This window comes from Perissodus microlepis, chromosome 15, assembly GCF_051167445.1.
Source record: "Perissodus microlepis isolate ML-2025 ecotype Zambia chromosome 15, ASM5116744v1, whole genome shotgun sequence".
In the NCBI taxonomy this organism is placed as follows: domain Eukaryota; kingdom Metazoa; phylum Chordata; class Actinopteri; order Cichliformes; family Cichlidae; genus Perissodus; species Perissodus microlepis.
In genome coordinates this window covers 12,139,462-12,158,475 of record NC_140475.1, presented here as the reverse complement: position 1 = coordinate 12,158,475, position 19,014 = coordinate 12,139,462, and the positions used below count along the sequence as shown (strand labels likewise).

Here is a 19,014-nt window from a genome sequence, read left to right as displayed (position 1 = left end):
ACATTTTCCTTGTGGCACGATATAATGGGAAAATAAACCGGTTATGCAACAGTATAAGGAAGAAAAGTTGGAAACACGTCCTTTTGATTTTAAAGGCAGCAACAAGTCTCAAAAACATTGGAACAAGGGCAAGGAAAGGCTGAAAAAGCAAGTGGTACTAAAGAGGAATATCTGGAGGAACATTTTACAACTAATGAGGTTAAGTGACAGGTCAGTAAAATGACTGATTATTGTGTTAACTTTACATAAACTGCTTTTGCAAACTTGTTTTTCTATAGTTTGCCTGCAAATATAGAGTATGCAGAGGTGTACACAGAAGAATGGAGCACTTGTTTATGGAAGAAATATAGTGTCATCAGAATTCAAGTATTTTTAGACATTGAATTTATAACACTGAATTTTTATCCTCCAAATTTCCCTGCAAAAAATTCACCTGCAAAAATTCACCTGCAAAAATTCGCCTGCAAAAAATTCACCTGCAAAAATTCAACTGCAAAAGTGGTGAACTTGAATGACCCAAGCCAGAGCAATCAGCACTAGATCGAGTCCAGCGGCTCTCAGCCAATTAAATTACGCTGTTTGATCACATGACACCGTTAGCCAGCAGTGTGTCTCCTAAAAGAGAGCTGTTTAAAGGTGAGTGATTAAGTTTTTCTCCTAAATAGAGATCATTACAGAACGCCTAGTCCTACTTAAAATCCCATTTATTTTTATTTTATTTTATCATCTACTCGAACTAAGGAAAACGTTTGTCTAACTCAAAGACAATTTCCACGCCTCCCCTGCCTGTCTGCAGAGGCAGTTTTGAATTTAGGAGCAGCAAGATGGAAGCGGCAAACCCTGGCGATTCTCCGGTAAGTATATTGTTTTTTTATCTTCAAGTTAGTCTTTTGAAACGTTAATTTTATTTAAATCCATTGCTCACGTATAAAGTACACAGACGGGGTCTTTGCTCAACTCGTCTGAGGCGTGTCTCACTAAGCGCTACATGCTAGCATCCTGCTAACCGAGCTACCCTTTACATGCTGTGCTTTAGAAAATAGGATACTCGTTAAAAAAAAATACTCCGCAGATATTGATAGATAGACGAACACTGCAAATATAATGTTGGAAACGAGAACGGCCTTTGGTGAAGGGGTAAAATACACCATGAATAAAGCCATAGAGTGAATGGCTGCCATGGTTGCAGAACGGCCTGATTTAATGACAAGAAAGGGGAAGAGTGAGGTGAAGTGAACCAAAGCCACAAAACACGGTCAGACAAGGCGGCAAAAGGGCAGTGATCTGTCCGTCAGTATGAAGTTGGTGTGTGCTTTGGTGAACAAAAACTCCAGACCGGTAGCAGGAAGATGGGAGACTCGTGTTTCACTGGAATAGTGGTGAATTAAAACATCCTTTGTTGGGGACATTTAGGTGTAAATGCATCCATACAGGCAAGACAGAGGCAGACCAGACAGTGAAGAAAACAAGGCAAACATTAGAAATATTAAAACGGAAAAATAGGATTAATATAACATACAATTAGGGAAAATGTAAGGAACACAATGTAAATGATATTGTAAAGTCATTAAAACAGCATACTCTGATTAAAAGAAACATGTAATTGGGTAGGATAATAATAATAATAATAATAATAATAATAATAATAATAATAATAATAATAATAATAATAATAATATTATTAAAAAAACATGTACAAGATGGGTATGTATACTTGTACCCAGAATTTAACAACTATAAAGTTGTAGCATGCCAGACCATTTTGATTGAATGTAACTTCGCTCCACACAAGTTTTATGGTAGACATATTCATATTGGTATCTAATAAATGATTAATCCTTAGATTTTATCGAAAGTTAATTTATAAATTGTTTCTGTCTTTGTGTTTGTTTCAGATTATGCAAGATGAAATTATTCAGTCAGCAAGACACTTGCTGCAGTTGCTGACATCATCCAACTGAACTGCTGCTGTGATGAATCAGAATACAAGGTACTTTACCAAGACTTATGAGTTAATGCTACATTTAACTAAATTGTTATATATTTGGTGTCCAATATTGTCTCCATATGATTTTGTTTGTTGCAACATCTTGCAGAGAACAGAGTCAAGGTACCAGCTTGGTCAACCCTGAAAGACCATCCGTTCATCAAGAAATGACCAGGTGAAAAAGTCATAAACTAAACACTCTGCATGAGCATGGAATTTAGGATGCAACTTTATATCTTACCTGCTCTACACTCAGGGCTTGAATTACAACAACAGTCAATCACATAAAAAAAATATACTTTTGGTAGTTCTGTGTCTCTGTCTCTCTCCTCCAAACCCAGATGGCTGCTGGTACTGAACCGGGTTCTGGTTCTGCTGGAGGTTTCTTCTTGTTAAAGGGGAGTTTTTCCTCTGCACTGTCACTTCATGCTGCTCAGTGTGAGGGATTATTGAGGTTGAGTCCATATGTCCTGCGAACAACTGCTGGGCAATGACACCATGCAATCTTCTGGGATTCCTTAGATAGAAAACCTGTGAACTGCACTTGTCCTTGGTCTTCACAGCTCACCTTTTTACTGTTTATTGAATCAAAATGCTCCAGTGACATGGATTCTACGTTGTAACTGATGTGATGTTCTATAAAGTGGTTTTAATTTAAAAAAAAAAAGGCAAATTAGTTTTTCTTTCTTCAATTTTTGAACAGTGATACTCACTCAGTAAATGCAAATTATTTTATTTTACCACCTCGAAACAGCCCTGTAGTTCCGCTAAGGCCTCCTCTGACCACCTCCTAACAGTCCTGGTGGTCACAGGTTCCCTCCTCACAATTGGCACATAGTGGGGGGTGAGGTGAATCAGGTTATGATCTGACCTACCAAGTGGGGGGAGGGAGGAGGAGCTGTATGCATCCTTGACATTAGCATACAGTAGGTCTAGAATTTTTTCTCCCCTGGTGGGACAGTCCACATATTGTCTGAATGTTGTTAGTGTATTGTCCAGTGATACATGGTTGAAGTCACCCGAGATCACAATAAAGGCACTCGGGTGCTGAGTCTGTAACCGGGCTATGGCAGAGTGGATAGTGTCACATGCAGCTGTGGGGTTAGCAGAGGGAGGAACATAAACAGCCACCAAGATGACGCGAGAGAATTTCCTGGGTAAATAATACGGCCTGAGTCCAACAGCACACAGTTCAATGTCCGGGCAACAAATCCTTTCTTTGATTGTTATGTTGGCAGGGTTACACCACCGGTTGTTAACTAAAACAGCAAGCCCACCTCCTTTCCGCTTACCGCTAGCGATGCTGTCCCTGTCCGCCCGAACAGTGTGGAAGCCTTCCACGGAAGCATTCTCATCGGGAATGTCCTGGTGCATCCATGATTCGGTGAAACACATCAGGCTACACTCTGGGTATTCCCTCTTACTCCGTACCAGTGCTGAGAGCTCGTCGATTTTATTCGCTAACGATCGCACATTTCCCATCACGATAGACGGCAGACACTGTTTATACCTCCTCCTCGCTTCGAGCCTCCGCTGTCTCACCGTCTCCTTCTTTCTTCTCTTCTGTCCTTGACCTCTGCATCCCCGATGTGTTTTCCTCCAAATTTCAGCTGGTACTTCTGCGGGCCTGGCCAGCGAGCCGGCCGGCCGGCATCAGGGCGATCAGCTGATCTCTGGAGTAAACAGTCCGTGAGTGTAGGAGATGTGCCGCGGTCCCGTTCCTTGATAAAAGTAACAGTTCCACGGCCACCAGAAGAACAAAAACTCTCTCAATCCACATGATTGAGTAAAAGATAATAAACGGATGAAAATACAAGTCAGAAAAAAAAAGAATACGTAAGAAAAAAAGAGCTAAACTAAGAGAAAAAGCAGGAGCGACTGTAACAGGCTGCACGCTGGTTGGCGCATGCGCACTGTTAGACAATGTTCAGGATCTTGTCCAAGGACACTATTTATGTTTCATTTATGGGCCCCTTCTCTTGGCAGGACTATTTGAGACCTTCTGTAGAATCTATTCTCCAGAGCAGCCTGCTGAGCAAGGCGGTTGCTGAGGAGCAGAGGAAGGCACAGTCGCGACTCCAAAGGAGATCAGCCGATTCTGATGTTCCTCTCCACAAACCCGCGGAGACGGCGTCCACCTCGGCCGCGGAGAACAGACTGAAGAAGCATAAAAAATAAATGTTCCTAAACAAATAAAAAGTCAAAAAAAAGAAACCTGAATTCAGTTTCACTTGCTACACCCAGTCCTGATTACTGGCAGACCTGCTGAATCAAGAAATCACATAAATACAACCTGTTTGACAAAGTGAAGTAGACTAAAATATCTAAAAAGAAATAAATAAATACAAAAAACACATCATGCCACAAACACATTTTCCAAAAAACAAATAATAAAAAAATTCCTATAAGTGATATCAAATGCTGAGTATCTCATAAGTTTCTAAAATTCAGTGACTATAAATCTGACTCTTGTCCACAGAAAGGATAGCTCAGTGACCAAAAATGTCAAGCAGTTCTCTCGAAACCTCGGAGTGATTTTTGACACTCAGCTTTAATGCTGAAGTAAAAAACATTGTCCAGTTATGATTCCGTCAGCTTGAAAAAACGTCTTTCTTGTCTGCTAATGATTTGCTCTTATTTTTTCCTGCATTGATTAAAGACAATGCTCTTTACACCGTGAATAGGACTCTCCTGGGTTTTGCATACCTAAGCCCAGATATTTAAACCATCCACCTTCTTGTGCTTCTACTTCTTGCAGCTTCACCTTTCCACCTGTCTCCCGCTCATTCACAGACATGTATTCTGTCTTGCTTCTACTTCTACCTACTACGTTATTCCTCTTCTCTCCAAAGCATACCTCCACCTCTCCAGGATCTTCTCCACCTGCTCCCTACTTTTACTATAGATCACAATGTCATCTGCAAACATCATTGTCCACGGACACTGCTACCCGACCTCATCTGCCAACCTGTCCGTCACCACAGCAAACAAGAAGAAGGGGCTCAGAGCCGATCCCTGATGTAATCCCACCCCCACCTTGAACCCATCTGTCACTCTTACCCTGATCACTGTCTCCCTGTCCTCACACATGTGATATGAGGACCTTCCTTATATATATGATATAATTCCTTCCTCGTGCAGTACCACAATTATTATTATTATTTGTTTATGTAAAAAACAAACAAACAAAAACATGTGGATAGCAATTTGAGTTGCCACTACCACCTTTTTTCCCCCCTCCCTCTTCTCCGTCAGGGCCAGTCGGTCAGAGCAGACTGTCTGTAGGACATATGCGAGTGAGAGCAGAGTGAGAGGTCGCTCGTGTTGCCGCTCTCAGATGGCGACTCTTCAGGAGGTGCTGCTGGTCAAATCAAATGACCAGTGACAATAAGACGACTACCAGCTTTTAACATATGCAGTCTTGGGCACTAACAGTCGGCGACCTTGTTGTGTCCTCGAAGATGATTCTCCCCCAACTTCAGAGATGGCAAACATTTACACAGATGCATGTTTTTAATTTGATCTTTCAGACTGCTTCAGACCTCATTTAGGTTTTCCAATGATTCCACATAACCTTAAAAAAAAGTTACTCGATCCTTTGTTATGGATATCTTATCGAGCTGTTCCCTTCTTTGCATGATTAATATGTATATATATGTATATGTATATATATATGTATATGTGTATATATATATATATATATATATATATATATGTGTGTGTGTGTATATATGTGTGTGTGTATATATATATGTATATATATATATATAAATGCTGTTAAAATTTTCGTTTGTGCTGCTTCTGTTTTAAAGATATTAATGAAAATGTAAAGGTCAACCAGCCCCCCCATATTAATGGAATCAAACAAAATTGGTGTCAATCAGTTGTGCTATGTTTGTGCTGGTTTGTGCTGCTAAAATTTTCGTTTGTGCTACTATCATTTTAAAGATATTAATAAAAATTTCTAGAGGTCATCAGAGGTCAACCAGCCCCCCCACATTACCCAAATCAAACAAAATTGGTGTCAATCAACTGTGCTACGTTTGTGCTGGTTTGTGCTGCTAAAATTTTCGTTTGTGCTGCCTGTTTTAAAGATATTAATGAAAAGGTAAAGGTCAAAAGGTCAACCAGCCCCCCCACATTACCATGTTCTAGAATAAAGACAAGTTGCCCGAGTTAGCTTTACTTTTCCATAGCTTCCACTTGTCTTCTGTCTTCTTACGACACTGGTCTTAATGGAAAGACATTCTCTGATCTCTGATTCAGATAACCACGATTCTTTGAATTTTACCTCTGTAATTCTGGTTAATTCAAAGCCGGTTTGTATCGTAGATCCTGGTGTGGAAGGAGCTGAATTATGGCACCATGGCGGAGCGTGAGAAGCAGCTGCTGGTGTCAGAGGTGAACCTGCTGAGGGAGCTCAAGCACCCAAACATAGTGAGGTACTACGACCACATCATAGACCGGACAACCACCACTCTGTACATTGTCATGGAGTACTGCGAAGGCGGCGACCTGTCCAGTCTCATCAGCCGCTGCATCATGGAGAGGTGGGGTTGAATGCTAAATGATACTGACGGTTGCATGCTGGTGTGTCCTTTCCCTTCATCGGTGTATGCATGTGTTTTTTACCTTGACAGGCGCTATTTGGAGGAGCAGTTCATCCTGCGAGTCATGGCCCAGCTCACGTTGGCCCTGAAGGAGTGTCACAGGTGGAGTGACGGCAGGGCCAGAGTCCTTCATCGGGACCTGAAACCAGCCAACGTCTTCCTCGACATCAAGCAGAATGTCAAACTGGGCGACTTTGGCCTGGCGAGGATTCTGAACCATGACACCAGCTTTGCAAAGACGTTTGTCGGGACGCTGTACTACATGTCTCCAGTGAGTGGCTTCATGCTGCTGGAGTTTGAAGCGTTTAATCTGAGCTTACAACTTTCCTTGCCTGAACTTTTGATTTTATTCTTGTTTGTTAATCTTTGTTTTACTTCATGATAAAAAGAATGGGGACAAATATAATAATCTCTTTTTTTTCTGTCAGGAACAAATAAACCGGATGTCATACAACGAGAAGTCCGATATTTGGTCTCTGGGATGTCTGCTCTACGAACTCTGTGCCTTATCGTAAGTTGTCCAGCTGTTCCGCTTTAGCTGATTTTCCCACTGCAAACTGTTAGGCAGCAGATCGTGCAGTTTTTCCTGCATTTTTCTTTTTCCTCTCCAGGCCTCCTTTTACTGCTTACAACCAAAAAGAGCTGGCAGGAAAGATCAGAGAGGGCAAATTCAGAAGGATCCTGTACCGGTACTCTGAGGAGCTGAACACTCTGCTCGGCAAAATGCTCAACTTAAAGGTTGGAATTGAATTTATTTTTAAAATTTACATGATATGGTGCTTGAGCTATCTGATTATTTTAGATGGTATAAAAGATGGACCGCGTGTCCACATCTGGAAGAGGGAAGCCTGTGCAGAAATACTTCAAACCTTGCATTCTTTCTAACAGCCTGCAGGGGGCAACTGCTCTAGTTTTAGTGCCTTCCACGGCAAACTGGCCCTCAGCTCCCTCAGTAACTACTTTCCCATGACTTTATGGACTCTAGTCCTAGTGCTAGTTTTAGGTCATTGAATAAAACGTGAAGTTAATTTTGTAAATTCTAGTTAAATGAGCACTCTAAGCACTTTTTACCACCACCCACATTCACCCATTCTCACACACATTCATACGGTGCCTTTTGGTGCTTTTTCTAACTTTCTCACGCTTGCTCACTCTCCGGTAGATCCTGAACTGGGCCAATTTGTTGTTCAGAATCAGAATCAGAATCAGAATACTTTATTGATCCCTGGGGGAAATTATTTTTTTGTTACAGTGCTCCATTATAAACCAACATTAAGACAAGACAGACAATACGCTAACTAAGAATATTACTATATATATATATATATATATATATATATATACATATACATAAGTCACTCATTAATAAATAGCTGGAAAAGAAACGTGTAGTTGTAGCAGTAACCAGTGTGTTAAGTAGATGCGTTGTACAGGGAGATGGCCACAGGCAGGAAAGATTTCCTGTGTCGTTCAGTGGTGCTTTTCGGTAATCTCAGTCTCTCACTGAACGTGCTCCTGTGACTGACCAGCATGTCATGGAGTGGGTGGGAGGTGTTATCCAACATTGTCTTTATCTTGGACAGCATCCGCCTCTCCGACACCACCTTGAGGGAGTCCAGCTCCATCCCCACAACATTACTGGCCTTACGGATTAGTTTATTAAGTCTGTTGGCATCTGCTACCCTCAGCCTGCTCCCCCAGCAGGCAACAGCATAGAGGATCGCACTGGCCACAACAGACTCATAGAAAATCCTGAGCATTTTCTGGCAGATGTTGAAGGACCTCAGTCGCCTCAAAAAATAGAGACGACTCTGGCCCTTCCTGTAAAGTGCTGTGGTGTTTTTAGCCCAGTCCAGTTTATTGTCAATGTGTACTCCAAGGTATTTATAGTCCTCCACAATGTCAACACTGACCCCCTGGATTGAAACAGGGGTCAAGTGTTTCCTGGTCTTCCTGAAGTCCACGATCAGTTCCTTGGTCTTTGCCACGTTGAGCTGCAGATGATTCTGCTCACACCACGTGACAAAGGAGTCGACCACAGCCCGCTACTCTGTCTCATCATCCCTGCTGATGCATCCAACCACCGCAGAGTCATCAGAAAACTTCTGAAGATGGCAGGTCTCTGTGCAGTGGCTGAAGTCTGTGGTGTAGAGGGTGAAGAGGAAAGGGGAGAGGACAGTCCCCTGTGGTGCCCCTGTGTTGCTGATTACCTTGTCAGACACCCACTGTGGGAGACGTACATATTGTGGTCTTCCTGTCAGGTAATCAACAATCCAGGACACCAGAGAAGCATCCACCTGCATCGCTGCTAACTTATCACCCAGGAGGGTCGGCCTGATGGTATTGAAAGCACTAGAAAAGTCAAAAAACATGACCCTCACAGTGCTCGCCGGCTGGTCCAGATGGGTGTAGACACGATTGAGCAGGTAGATGATGGCGTCCTCAGTTCCGAGACGAGGCTGATAAGCGAACTGAAGGGGATCCAGATGTGGTCTTACTATGGGTCGCAGCTGGTCCAGGATGAGCCTTTCCAGGGTCTTCATGATGTGGGAGGTCAGTGCCACGGGCCTGTAATCCTGAGGGCCACTGGGACGTGGCGTCTTTGGTACAGGGACGAGGCATGATGTCTTCCACATCACTGGGACCCTCTGCAGACTCAGACTCAGCATAAACAGTTTATGAAAGACTCCACACAGCTGGGGGGGCACAGGTCTTGAGGACGAGGGGACTCACTCCGTCTGCTCCAGCAGACTTGCCTCTCCTCATTTGCATCTCAACCTGGTATTGAGTGAAGGTGATGGGTGGGGGAGGGGTGTCAGGAATCTCACAGGAGGCAACAGCGCCATGTGAAGAGAGAGGCTGGCACAGTGGTGTGGCTCTGGATTCCAGGCTGACTACAGGTGAGGTTGTGGGGGTGTGAGCAGACACTGTGGTGTCGAATTTATTGAAAAACAGATTCAACTCGTTAGCTCTATTCTCACCTCCCTCAGCTCCCCTGCTGTTGGTTGGCCTGAATCCAGTGATGGTCTTCATGCCCCTCCACACCTCTCTCATGCTGTTCTGCTGGAGTTTCCACTCCAGCTTCCTCCTGTAATTGTCCTTAGCCTCTCTGATCTTGTCCTTTAGTAACACCTGGACCTTCCTCACCTCCTCTTTATTGCCCCCTCTGAAAGCCCTCTTCTTGTTGTTGAGGAGGGCTTTGATGTCCTTAGTCACCCACGGCTTGTTATTTGGGTAACAATGAACAGTCCGAGCTGGAACAATGGAGTCGGTGCAGAAAGTTATGTAGTCTGTGATACACTCAGTAAGCCCATTGATGTCCTCGGCGTGAGGCTCACAGAGTGTTTCCCAATTGGTCACCTCGAAACAGCCCTGTAGTTCCGCTAAGGCCTCCTCTGACCACCTCCTAACAGTCCTGGTGGTCACAGGTTCCCTCCTCACAATTGGCACATAGCGGGGGGTGAGGTGAATCAGGTTATGATCTGACCTACCAAGTGGGGGGAGGGAGGAGGAGCTGTATGCATCCTTGACATTAGCATACAGTAGGTCTAGAATTTTTTCTCCCCTGGTAGGACAGTCCACATATTGTCTGAATGTTGTTAGTGTATTGTCCAGTGATACATGGTTGAAGTCACCCGAGATCACAATAAAGGCACTCGGGTGCTGAGTCTGTAACCGGGCTATGGCAGAGTGGATAGTGTCACATGCAGCTGTGGGGTTAGCAGAGGGAGGAACATAAACAGCCACCAAGATGACGCGAGAGAATTTCCTGGGTAAATAATACGGCCTGAGTCCAACAGCACACAGTTCAATGTCCGGGCAACAAATCCTTTCTTTGATTGTTATGTTGGCAGGGTTACACCACCGGTTGTTAACTAAAACAGCAAGCCCACCTCCTTTCCGCTTACCGCTAGCGATGCTGTCCCTGTCCGCCCGAACAGTGTGGAAGCCTTCCACGGAAGCATTCTCATCGGGAATGTCCTGGTGCATCCATGATTCGGTGAAACACATCAGGCTACACTCTGGGTATTCCCTCTTACTCCGTACCAGTGCTGAGAGCTCGTCGATATTATTCGCTAACGATCGCACATTTCCCATCACGATAGACGGCAGACACTGTTTATACCTCCTCCTCGCTTCGAGCCTCCGCTGTCTCACCGTCTCCTTCTTTCTTCTCTTCTGTCCTTGACCTCTGCATCCCCGATGTGTTTTCCTCCAAATTTCAGCTGGTACTTCTGCGGGCCTGGCCAGCGAGCCGGCCGGCCGGCATCAGGGCGATCAGATGATCTCTGGAGTAAACAGTCCGTGAGTGTAGGAGATGTGCCGCGGTCCCGTTCCTTGATAAAAGTAACAGTTCCACGGCCACCAGAAGAACAAAAACTCTCTCAATCCACATGATTGAGTAAAAGATAATAAACGGATGAAAATACAAGTCAGAAAAAAAAAGAATACGTAAGAAAAAAAGAGCTAAACTAAGAGAAAAAGCAGGAGCGACTGTAACAGGCTGCACGCTGGTTGGCGCATGCGCACTGTTAGACAATGTTCAGGATCTTGTCCAAGGACACTATTTATGTTTCATTTATGGGCCCCTTCTCTTGGCAGGACTATTTGAGACCTTCTGTAGAATCTATTCTCCAGAGCAGCCTGCTGAGCAAGGCGGTTGCTGAGGAGCAGAGGAAGGCACAGTCGCGACTCCAAAGGAGATCAGCCGATTCTGATGTTCCTCTCCACAAACCCGCGGAGACGGCGTCCACCTCGGCCGCGGAGAACAGACTGAAGAAGCATAAAAAATAAATGTTCCTAAACAAATAAAAAGTCAAAAAAAAGAAACCTGAATTCAGTTTCACTTGCTACACCCAGTCCTGATTACTGGCAGACCTGCTGAATCAAGAAATCACATAAATACAACCTGTTTGACAAAGTGAAGTAGACTAAAATATCTAAAAAGAAATAAATAAATACAAAAAACACATCATGCCACAAACACATTTTCCAAAAAACAAATAATAAAAAAATTCCTATAAGTGATATCAAATGCTGAGTATCTCATAAGTTTCTAAAATTCAGTGACTATAAATCTGACTCTTGTCCACAGAAAGGATAGCTCAGTGACCAAAAATGTCAAGCAGTTCTCTCGAAACCTCGGAGTGATTTTTGACACTCAGCTTTAATGCTGAAGTAAAAAAACATTGTCCAGTTATGATTCCGTCAGCTTGAAAAAACGTCTTTCTTGTCTGCTAATGATTTGCTCTTATTTTTTCCTGCATTGATTAAAGACAATGCTCTTTACACCGTGTGAGGAGAAAATTGTTAGAAGGCAAAGAAACTTACACTCAGATATCTTTTTACATGTACATATACATGGGCGATCCCCCATCACGGTCCGATCTGCTCTGCACCAACGTGTGCAGAACAGATGTGACACAGAGGAAAACCGCCCAGGGCTCTTAGCACACTCTTTATTTATACTTCAAGCAAGTTTCCACAGCAGTAGGAGTGGCATGTATGGAACTGATAATATTTCCTTAAAAGGAGAGACCTTTAGCTTGTCTGTTGAAACAGGAGATAGCTTGGTATGTATAGATCTCAAAACATGTCCATAAAAGGAGAGAGAGAGAGAGAGACCGTTAACTTGTCTGTTAACACAGGAGGTAGTATCGTATGTCACCGCATTCTTCTGGACATATGGTTTCACTCTCTTTTCCTGTGGTGGTTCCAACTCACAAGCTCTCCTTCCTTTAAATGAAGCTACAACTAAACATAATACAAAACTAAAAATCTTTCATCATTCCCTCCTGTTGTAGCGAATTTAAACAGATACATCAATGTGTTTCAGACACAGACCCTACATTGTGAGTGCTTTCGGTCTGGTCGTCATAAAATGTGTATCATTCAAACATAATCATTCATCACATTAGTTTCATACTCATCGTCTTCTCCTTCTTCCTCGTCTGGCACAGTGACATATGCAACAAGAGATTAGGATATCATTCCTCTTACACAGGGGATAATGCATGTAGTAAAGATACAAAACATGATAAGTATTAGGCCAATAAACATCCAAACCTTAAACATCAATGTTCTCCATGAGCCGCTCATAAACCAATCCCACCAATTACTTTGTGAATTTGCCAAATCGGTTACCTGTGCCTGTTGAACGTTTCTAAGTAATTGTAGAGCATTTGTCATATTATCAGAATGCACATTGTCTGGAATATATGTACAACAAGTTATATTAAACAAAACACACAGTCCGCCCTTTTCTGCCAAGATCATGTCCAGGGCAACTCGGTGTTGCATAACAGTTATTCTTATGGCATCAATTTCCTGATTTTGCTCTTTGTTGATGCTGGTCGATGCATTTAAAAACAGCCCAAAACTATAGTCCAATAGTCAGGGGGTCGCTGTGGTTTAGGACAATTCCTGAATATTGATAACCTAGACTGGCAAAGCTTGCTGCGCATGTCACTTGAGTAGGTCTGCCATATAATGTAGCATGCTGTGTTGTAGCAGGCATGTGTGAGCATATATAACAATCTTTGCCTTCTGTGCGATTATATATTATCTATACCAGGCGTTGTTCATCCAGGGATGGATGTAGTCCTGTGTCACTTCAGTCAGGTGTGAGTTGTCATATGTCCATGCCCTTCTATGCAAGTTGGCTTCTTGATCCTTTAAGTGCATCAGGGTCCATGCTGTAAGCAGCAGGGCCAAGGTGGTAAACAGAATAATCTTCATGATGACCAGACACACCGATTTGCTCTGGTGAGTAGACTACAGGCGAGAAGTAGAAGGCGGGATATACCCAACCAGCCCTCCCTTCACCTGTAGATCACCAAAGAGTCGGGGTGGTGGTGTCTTTAGGTTGTGCTGTCACTCACTTCCACTTTTTTGCAATGGCTCTGGTGGATCCAAGAGGGCCTCTCAGCGATTTTGCAAGCTGTTGGCGTCGTTAGGAGTACTTGGTATGGACCTTCCCACCGAGGTGAGTTCCAATTCTTTCTCTGGAGTACTCGTATAAGGACCCAATCACCTGGTTTTAATCTGCAAGAGACTTGAGAAGCATCGCACGGCAGTTCAAAACAATATCCCTATTTTCTACTAGTTTCTACTGATCACTGTCTCCCTGTCCTCACACATGTGATATGAGGACCTTCCTTATATATATGATATAATTCCTTCCTCGTGCAGTACCACAATTATTATTATTATTTGTTTATGTAAAAAACAAACAAACAAAAACATGTGGATAGCAATTTGAGTTGCCACTACCACCTTTTTTCCCCCCTCCCTCTTCTCCGTCAGGGCCAGTCGGTCAGAGCAGACTGTCTGTAGGACACATGCGAGTGAGAGCAGAGTGAGAGGTCGCTCGTGTTGCCGCTCTCAGATGGCGACTCTTCAGGAGGTGCTGCTGGTCAAATCAAATGACCAGTGACAATAAGACGACTACCAGCTTTTAACATATGCAGTCTTGGGCACTAACAGTCGGCGACCTTGTTGTGTCCTCGAAGATGATTCTCCCCCAACTTCAGAGATGGCAAACATTTACACAGATGCATGTTTTTAATTTGATCTTTCAGACTGCTTCAGACCTCATTTAGGTTTTCCAATGATTCCACATAACCTTAAAAAAAAGTTACTCGATCCTTTGTTATGGATATCTTATCGAGCTGTTCCCTTCTTTGCATGATTAATATGTATATATATGTATATATATATATATATATATATATATATATATGTGTGTGTGTGTGTATATATGTGTGTGTGTGTATATATATATGTATATATATATATATATAAATGCTGTTAAAATTTTCGTTTGTGCTGCTTCTGTTTTAAAGATATTAATGAAAATGTAAAGGTCAACCAGCCCCCCCATATTAATGGAATCAAACAAAATTGGTGTCAATCAGTTGTGCTATGTTTGTGCTGGTTTGTGCTGCTAAAATTTTCGTTTGTGCTACTATTATTTTAAAGATATTAATAAAAATTTCTAGAGGTCATCAGAGGTCAACCAGCCCCCCCACATTACCCAAATCAAACAAAATTGGTGTCAATCAACTGTGCTACGTTTGTGCTGGTTTGTGCTGCTAAAATTTTCGTTTGTGCTGCCTGTTTTAAAGATATTAATGAAAAGGTAAAGGTCAAAAGGTCAACCAGCCCCCCCACATTACCATGTTCTAGAATAAAGACAAGTTGCCCGAGTTAGCTTTACTTTTCCATAGCTTCCACTTGTCTTCTGTCTTCTTACGACACTGGTCTTAATGGAAAGACATTCTCTGATCTCTGATTCAGATAACCACGATTCTTTGAATTTTACCTCTGTAATTCTGGTTAATTCAAAGCCGGTTTGTATCGTAGATCCTGGTGTGGAAGGAGCTGAATTATGGCACCATGGCGGAGCGTGAGAAGCAGCTGCTGGTGTCAGAGGTGAACCTGCTGAGGGAGCTCAAGCACCCAAACATAGTGAGGTACTACGACCACATCATAGACCGGACAACCACCACTCTGTACATTGTCATGGAGTACTGCGAAGGCGGCGACCTGTCCAGTCTCATCAGCCGCTGCATCATGGAGAGGTGGGGTTGAATGCTAAATGATACTGACGGTTGCATGCTGGTGTGTCCTTTCCCTTCATCGGTGTATGCATGTGTTTTTTACCTTGACAGGCGCTATTTGGAGGAGCAGTTCATCCTGCGAGTCATGGCCCAGCTCACGTTGGCCCTGAAGGAGTGTCACAGGTGGAGTGACGGCAGGGCCAGAGTCCTTCATCGGGACCTGAAACCAGCCAACGTCTTCCTCGACATCAAGCAGAATGTCAAACTGGGCGACTTTGGCCTGGCGAGGATTCTGAACCATGACACCAGCTTTGCAAAGACGTTTGTCGGGACGCTGTACTACATGTCTCCAGTGAGTGGCTTCATGCTGCTGGAGTTTGAAGCGTTTAATCTGAGCTTACAACTTTCCTTGCCTGAACTTTTGATTTTATTCTTGTTTGTTAATCTTTGTTTTACTTCATGATAAAAAGAATGGGGACAAATATAATAATCTCTTTTTTTTCTGTCAGGAACAAATAAACCGGATGTCATACAACGAGAAGTCCGATATTTGGTCTCTGGGATGTCTGCTCTACGAACTCTGTGCCTTATCGTAAGTTGTCCAGCTGTTCCGCTTTAGCTGATTTTCCCACTGCAAACTGTTAGGCAGCAGATCGTGCAGTTTTTCCTGCATTTTTCTTTTTCCTCTCCAGGCCTCCTTTTACTGCTTACAACCAAAAAGAGCTGGCAGGAAAGATCAGAGAGGGCAAATTCAGAAGGATCCTGTACCGGTACTCTGAGGAGCTGAACACTCTGCTCGGCAAAATGCTCAACTTAAAGGTTGGAATTGAATTTATTTTTAAAATTTACATGATATGGTGCTTGAGCTATCTGATTATTTTAGATGGTATAAAAGATGGACCGCGTGTCCACATCTGGAAGAGGGAAGCCTGTGCAGAAATACTTCAAACCTTGCATTCTTTCTAACAGCCTGCAGGGGGCAACTGCTCTAGTTTTAGTGCCTTCCACGGCAAACTGGCCCTCAGCTCCCTCAGTAACTACTTTCCCATGACTTTATGGACTCTAGTCCTAGTGCTAGTTTTAGGTCATTGAATAAAACGTGAAGTTAATTTTGTAAATTCTAGTTAAATGAGCACTCTAAGCACTTTTTACCACCACCCACATTCACCCATTCTCACACACATTCATACGGTGCCTTTTGGTGCTTTTTCTAACTTTCTCACGCTTGCTCACTCTCCGGTAGATCCTGAACTGGGCCAATTTGTTGTTCAGAATCAGAATCAGAATCAGAATACTTTATTGATCCCTGGGGGAAATTATTTTTTTGTTACAGTGCTCCATTATAAACCAACATTAAGACAAGACAGACAATACGCTAACTAAGAATATTACTATATATATATATATATATATATATATATATACATATACATAAGTCACTCATTAATAAATAGCTGGAAAAGAAACGTGTAGTTGTAGCAGTAACCAGTGTGTTAAGTAGATGCGTTGTACAGGGAGATGGCCACAGGCAGGAAAGATTTCCTGTGTCGTTCAGTGGTGCTTTTCGGTAATCTCAGTCTCTCACTGAACGTGCTCCTGTGACTGACCAGCATGTCATGGAGTGGGTGGGAGGTGTTATCCAACATTGTCTTTATCTTGGACAGCATCCGCCTCTCCGACACCACCTTGAGGGAGTCCAGCTCCATCCCCACAACATTACTGGCCTTACGGATTAGTTTATTAAGTCTGTTGGCATCTGCTACCCTCAGCCTGCTCCCCCAGCAGGCAACAGCATAGAGGATCGCACTGGCCACAACAGACTCATAGAAAATCCTGAGCATTTTCTGGCAGATGTTGAAGGACCTCAGTCGCCTCAAAAAATAGAGACGACTCTGGCCCTTCCTGTAAAGTGCTGTGGTGTTTTTAGCCCAGTCCAGTTTATTGTCAATGTGTACTCCAAGGTATTTATAGTCCTCCACAATGTCAACACTGACCCCCTGGATTGAAACAGGGGTCAAGTGTTTCCTGGTCTTCCTGAAGTCCACGATCAGTTCCTTGGTCTTTGCCACGTTGAGCTGCAGATGATTCTGCTCACACCACGTGACAAAGGAGTCGACCACAGCCCGCTACTCTGTCTCATCATCCCTGCTGATGCATCCAACCACCGCAGAGTCATCAGAAAACTTCTGAAGATGGCAGGTCTCTGTGCAGTGGCTGAAGTCTGTGGTGTAGAGGGTGAAGAGGAAAGGGGAGAGGACAGTCCCCTGTGGTGCCCCTGTGTTGCTGATTACCTTGTCAGACACCCACTGTGGGAGACGTACATATTGTGGTCTTCCTGTCAGGTAATCAACAATCCAGGACACCAGAGAAGCATCCACCTGCATCGCTGCTAACTTATCACCCAGGAGGGTCGGCCTGATGGTATTGAAAGCACTAGAAAAGTCAAAAAACATGACCCTCACAGTGCTCGCCGGCTGGTCCAGATGGGTGTAGACACGATTGAGCAGGTAGATGATGGCGTCCTCAGTTCCGAGACGAGGCTGATAAGCGAACTGAAGGGGATCCAGATGTGGTCTTACTATGGGTCGCAGCTGGTCCAGGATGAGCCTTTCCAGGGTCTTCATGATGTGGGAGGTCAGTGCCACGGGCCTGTAATCCTGAGGGCCACTGGGACGTGGCGTCTTTGGTACAGGGACGAGGCATGATGTCTTCCACATCACTGGGACCCTCTGCAGACTCAGACTCAGCATAAACAGTTTATGAAAGACTCCACACAGCTGGGGGGGCACAGGTCTTGAGGACGAGGGGACTCACTCCGTCTGCTCCAGCAGACTTGCCTCTCCTCATTTGCATCTCAACCTGGTATTGAGTGAAGGTGATGGGTGGGGGAGGGGTGTCAGGAATCTCACAGGAGGCAACAGCGCCATGTGAAGAGAGAGGCTGGCACAGTGGTGTGGCTCTGGATTCCAGGCTGACTACAGGTGAGGTTGTGGGGGTGTGAGCAGACACTGTGGTGTCGAATTTATTGAAAAACAGATTCAACTCGTTAGCTCTATTCTCACCTCCCTCAGCTCCCCTGCTGTTGGTTGGCCTGAATCCAGTGATGGTCTTCATGCCCCTCCACACCTCTCTCATGCTGTTCTGCTGGAGTTTCCACTCCAGCTTCCTCCTGTAATTGTCCTTAGCCTCTCTGATCTTGTCCTTTAGTAACACCTGGACCTTCCTCACCTCCTCTTTATTGCCCCCTCTGAAAGCCCTCTTCTTGTTGTTGAGGAGGGCTTTGATGTCCTTAGTCACCCACGGCTTGTTATTTGGGTAACAATGAACAGTCTGAGCTGGAACAATGGAGTCGGTGCAGAAAGTTATGTAGTCTGTGATACACTCAGTAAGCCCATTGATGTCCTCGGCGTGAGGCTCACAGAGTGTTTCCCCAGTTGGTCACCTCGAAACAGCCCTGTAGTTCCGCTAAGGCCTCCTCTGACCACCTCCTAACAGTCCTGGTGGTCACAGGTTCCCTCCTCACAATTGGCACATAGCGGGGGGTGAGATGAATCAGGTTATGATCTGACCTACCAAGTGGGGGGAGGGAGGAGGAGCTGTATGCATCCTTGACCTTAGCATACAGTAGGTCTAGAATTTTTTCTCCCCTGGTGGGACAGTCCACATATTGTCTGAATGTTGTTAGTGTATTGTCCAGTGATACATGGTTGAAGTCACCCGAGATCACAATAAAGGCACTCGGGTGCTGAGTCTGTAACCGGGCTATGGCAGAGTGGATAGTGTCACATGCAGCTGTGGGGTTAGCAGAGGGAGGAACATAAACAGCCACCAAGATGACGCGAGAGAATTTCCTGGG

The 19,014-nt window shown here is 44.0% G+C and overlaps 2 protein-coding genes and 1 long non-coding RNA gene across 4 annotated transcripts in view; 2 read left to right on the top strand and 1 right to left on the bottom strand.

Moving 5' to 3' along the window:
• The first annotated feature begins 538 nt into the window (after positions 1–538).
• LOC146371818 (uncharacterized) lies at positions 539–2,630 on the top strand. Of its 2 annotated transcripts, XR_014802817.1 has the most exons (5): positions 539–636; positions 797–854; positions 1,896–1,990; positions 2,097–2,162; positions 2,329–2,630. It is a non-coding gene; the product is annotated as an uncharacterized LOC146371818 (long non-coding RNA). The 2 variants fall into 2 exon arrangements; XR_014802816.1 differs by lacking the exon at positions 2,329–2,630 and having other exon boundaries at positions 2,097–2,322.
• Positions 2,631–6,020: 3,390 nt separating this feature from the next.
• The window catches only part of LOC146371816 (uncharacterized), a 31,308-nt gene continuing 18,314 nt past the window's right edge, over positions 6,021–19,014 (top strand). The window contains exons 1-8 of the mRNA XM_084953366.1: positions 6,021–6,537; positions 6,628–6,868; positions 7,026–7,108; positions 7,209–7,335; positions 14,962–15,179; positions 15,270–15,510; positions 15,668–15,750; positions 15,851–15,977. Of these exons, the coding sequence (XP_084809492.1) occupies positions 6,353–6,537; positions 6,628–6,868; positions 7,026–7,108; positions 7,209–7,335; positions 14,962–15,179; positions 15,270–15,510; positions 15,668–15,750; positions 15,851–15,977 (1,305 nt within the window). The 5' untranslated portion in view covers positions 6,021–6,352. The remainder of the gene's footprint in view (positions 6,538–6,627; positions 6,869–7,025; positions 7,109–7,208; positions 7,336–14,961; positions 15,180–15,269; positions 15,511–15,667; positions 15,751–15,850; positions 15,978–19,014) is intronic.
• LOC146371817 (uncharacterized) lies at positions 7,959–14,272 on the bottom strand. The gene has a single exon (XM_084952696.1). It carries the CDS (start codon positions 10,693–10,695, stop codon positions 9,274–9,276), a length of 1,422 nt encoding a protein of 473 aa, XP_084808822.1. The 5' UTR covers positions 10,696–14,272; the 3' UTR covers positions 7,959–9,273.

What these genes read in the sequence shown, in the direction of transcription:
- LOC146371817 (XM_084952696.1), bottom strand. Translation starts at nt 10,695, where the DNA reads ATGGGAAATGTGCGATCGTTAGCGAATAATATCGACGAGCTCTCAGCA.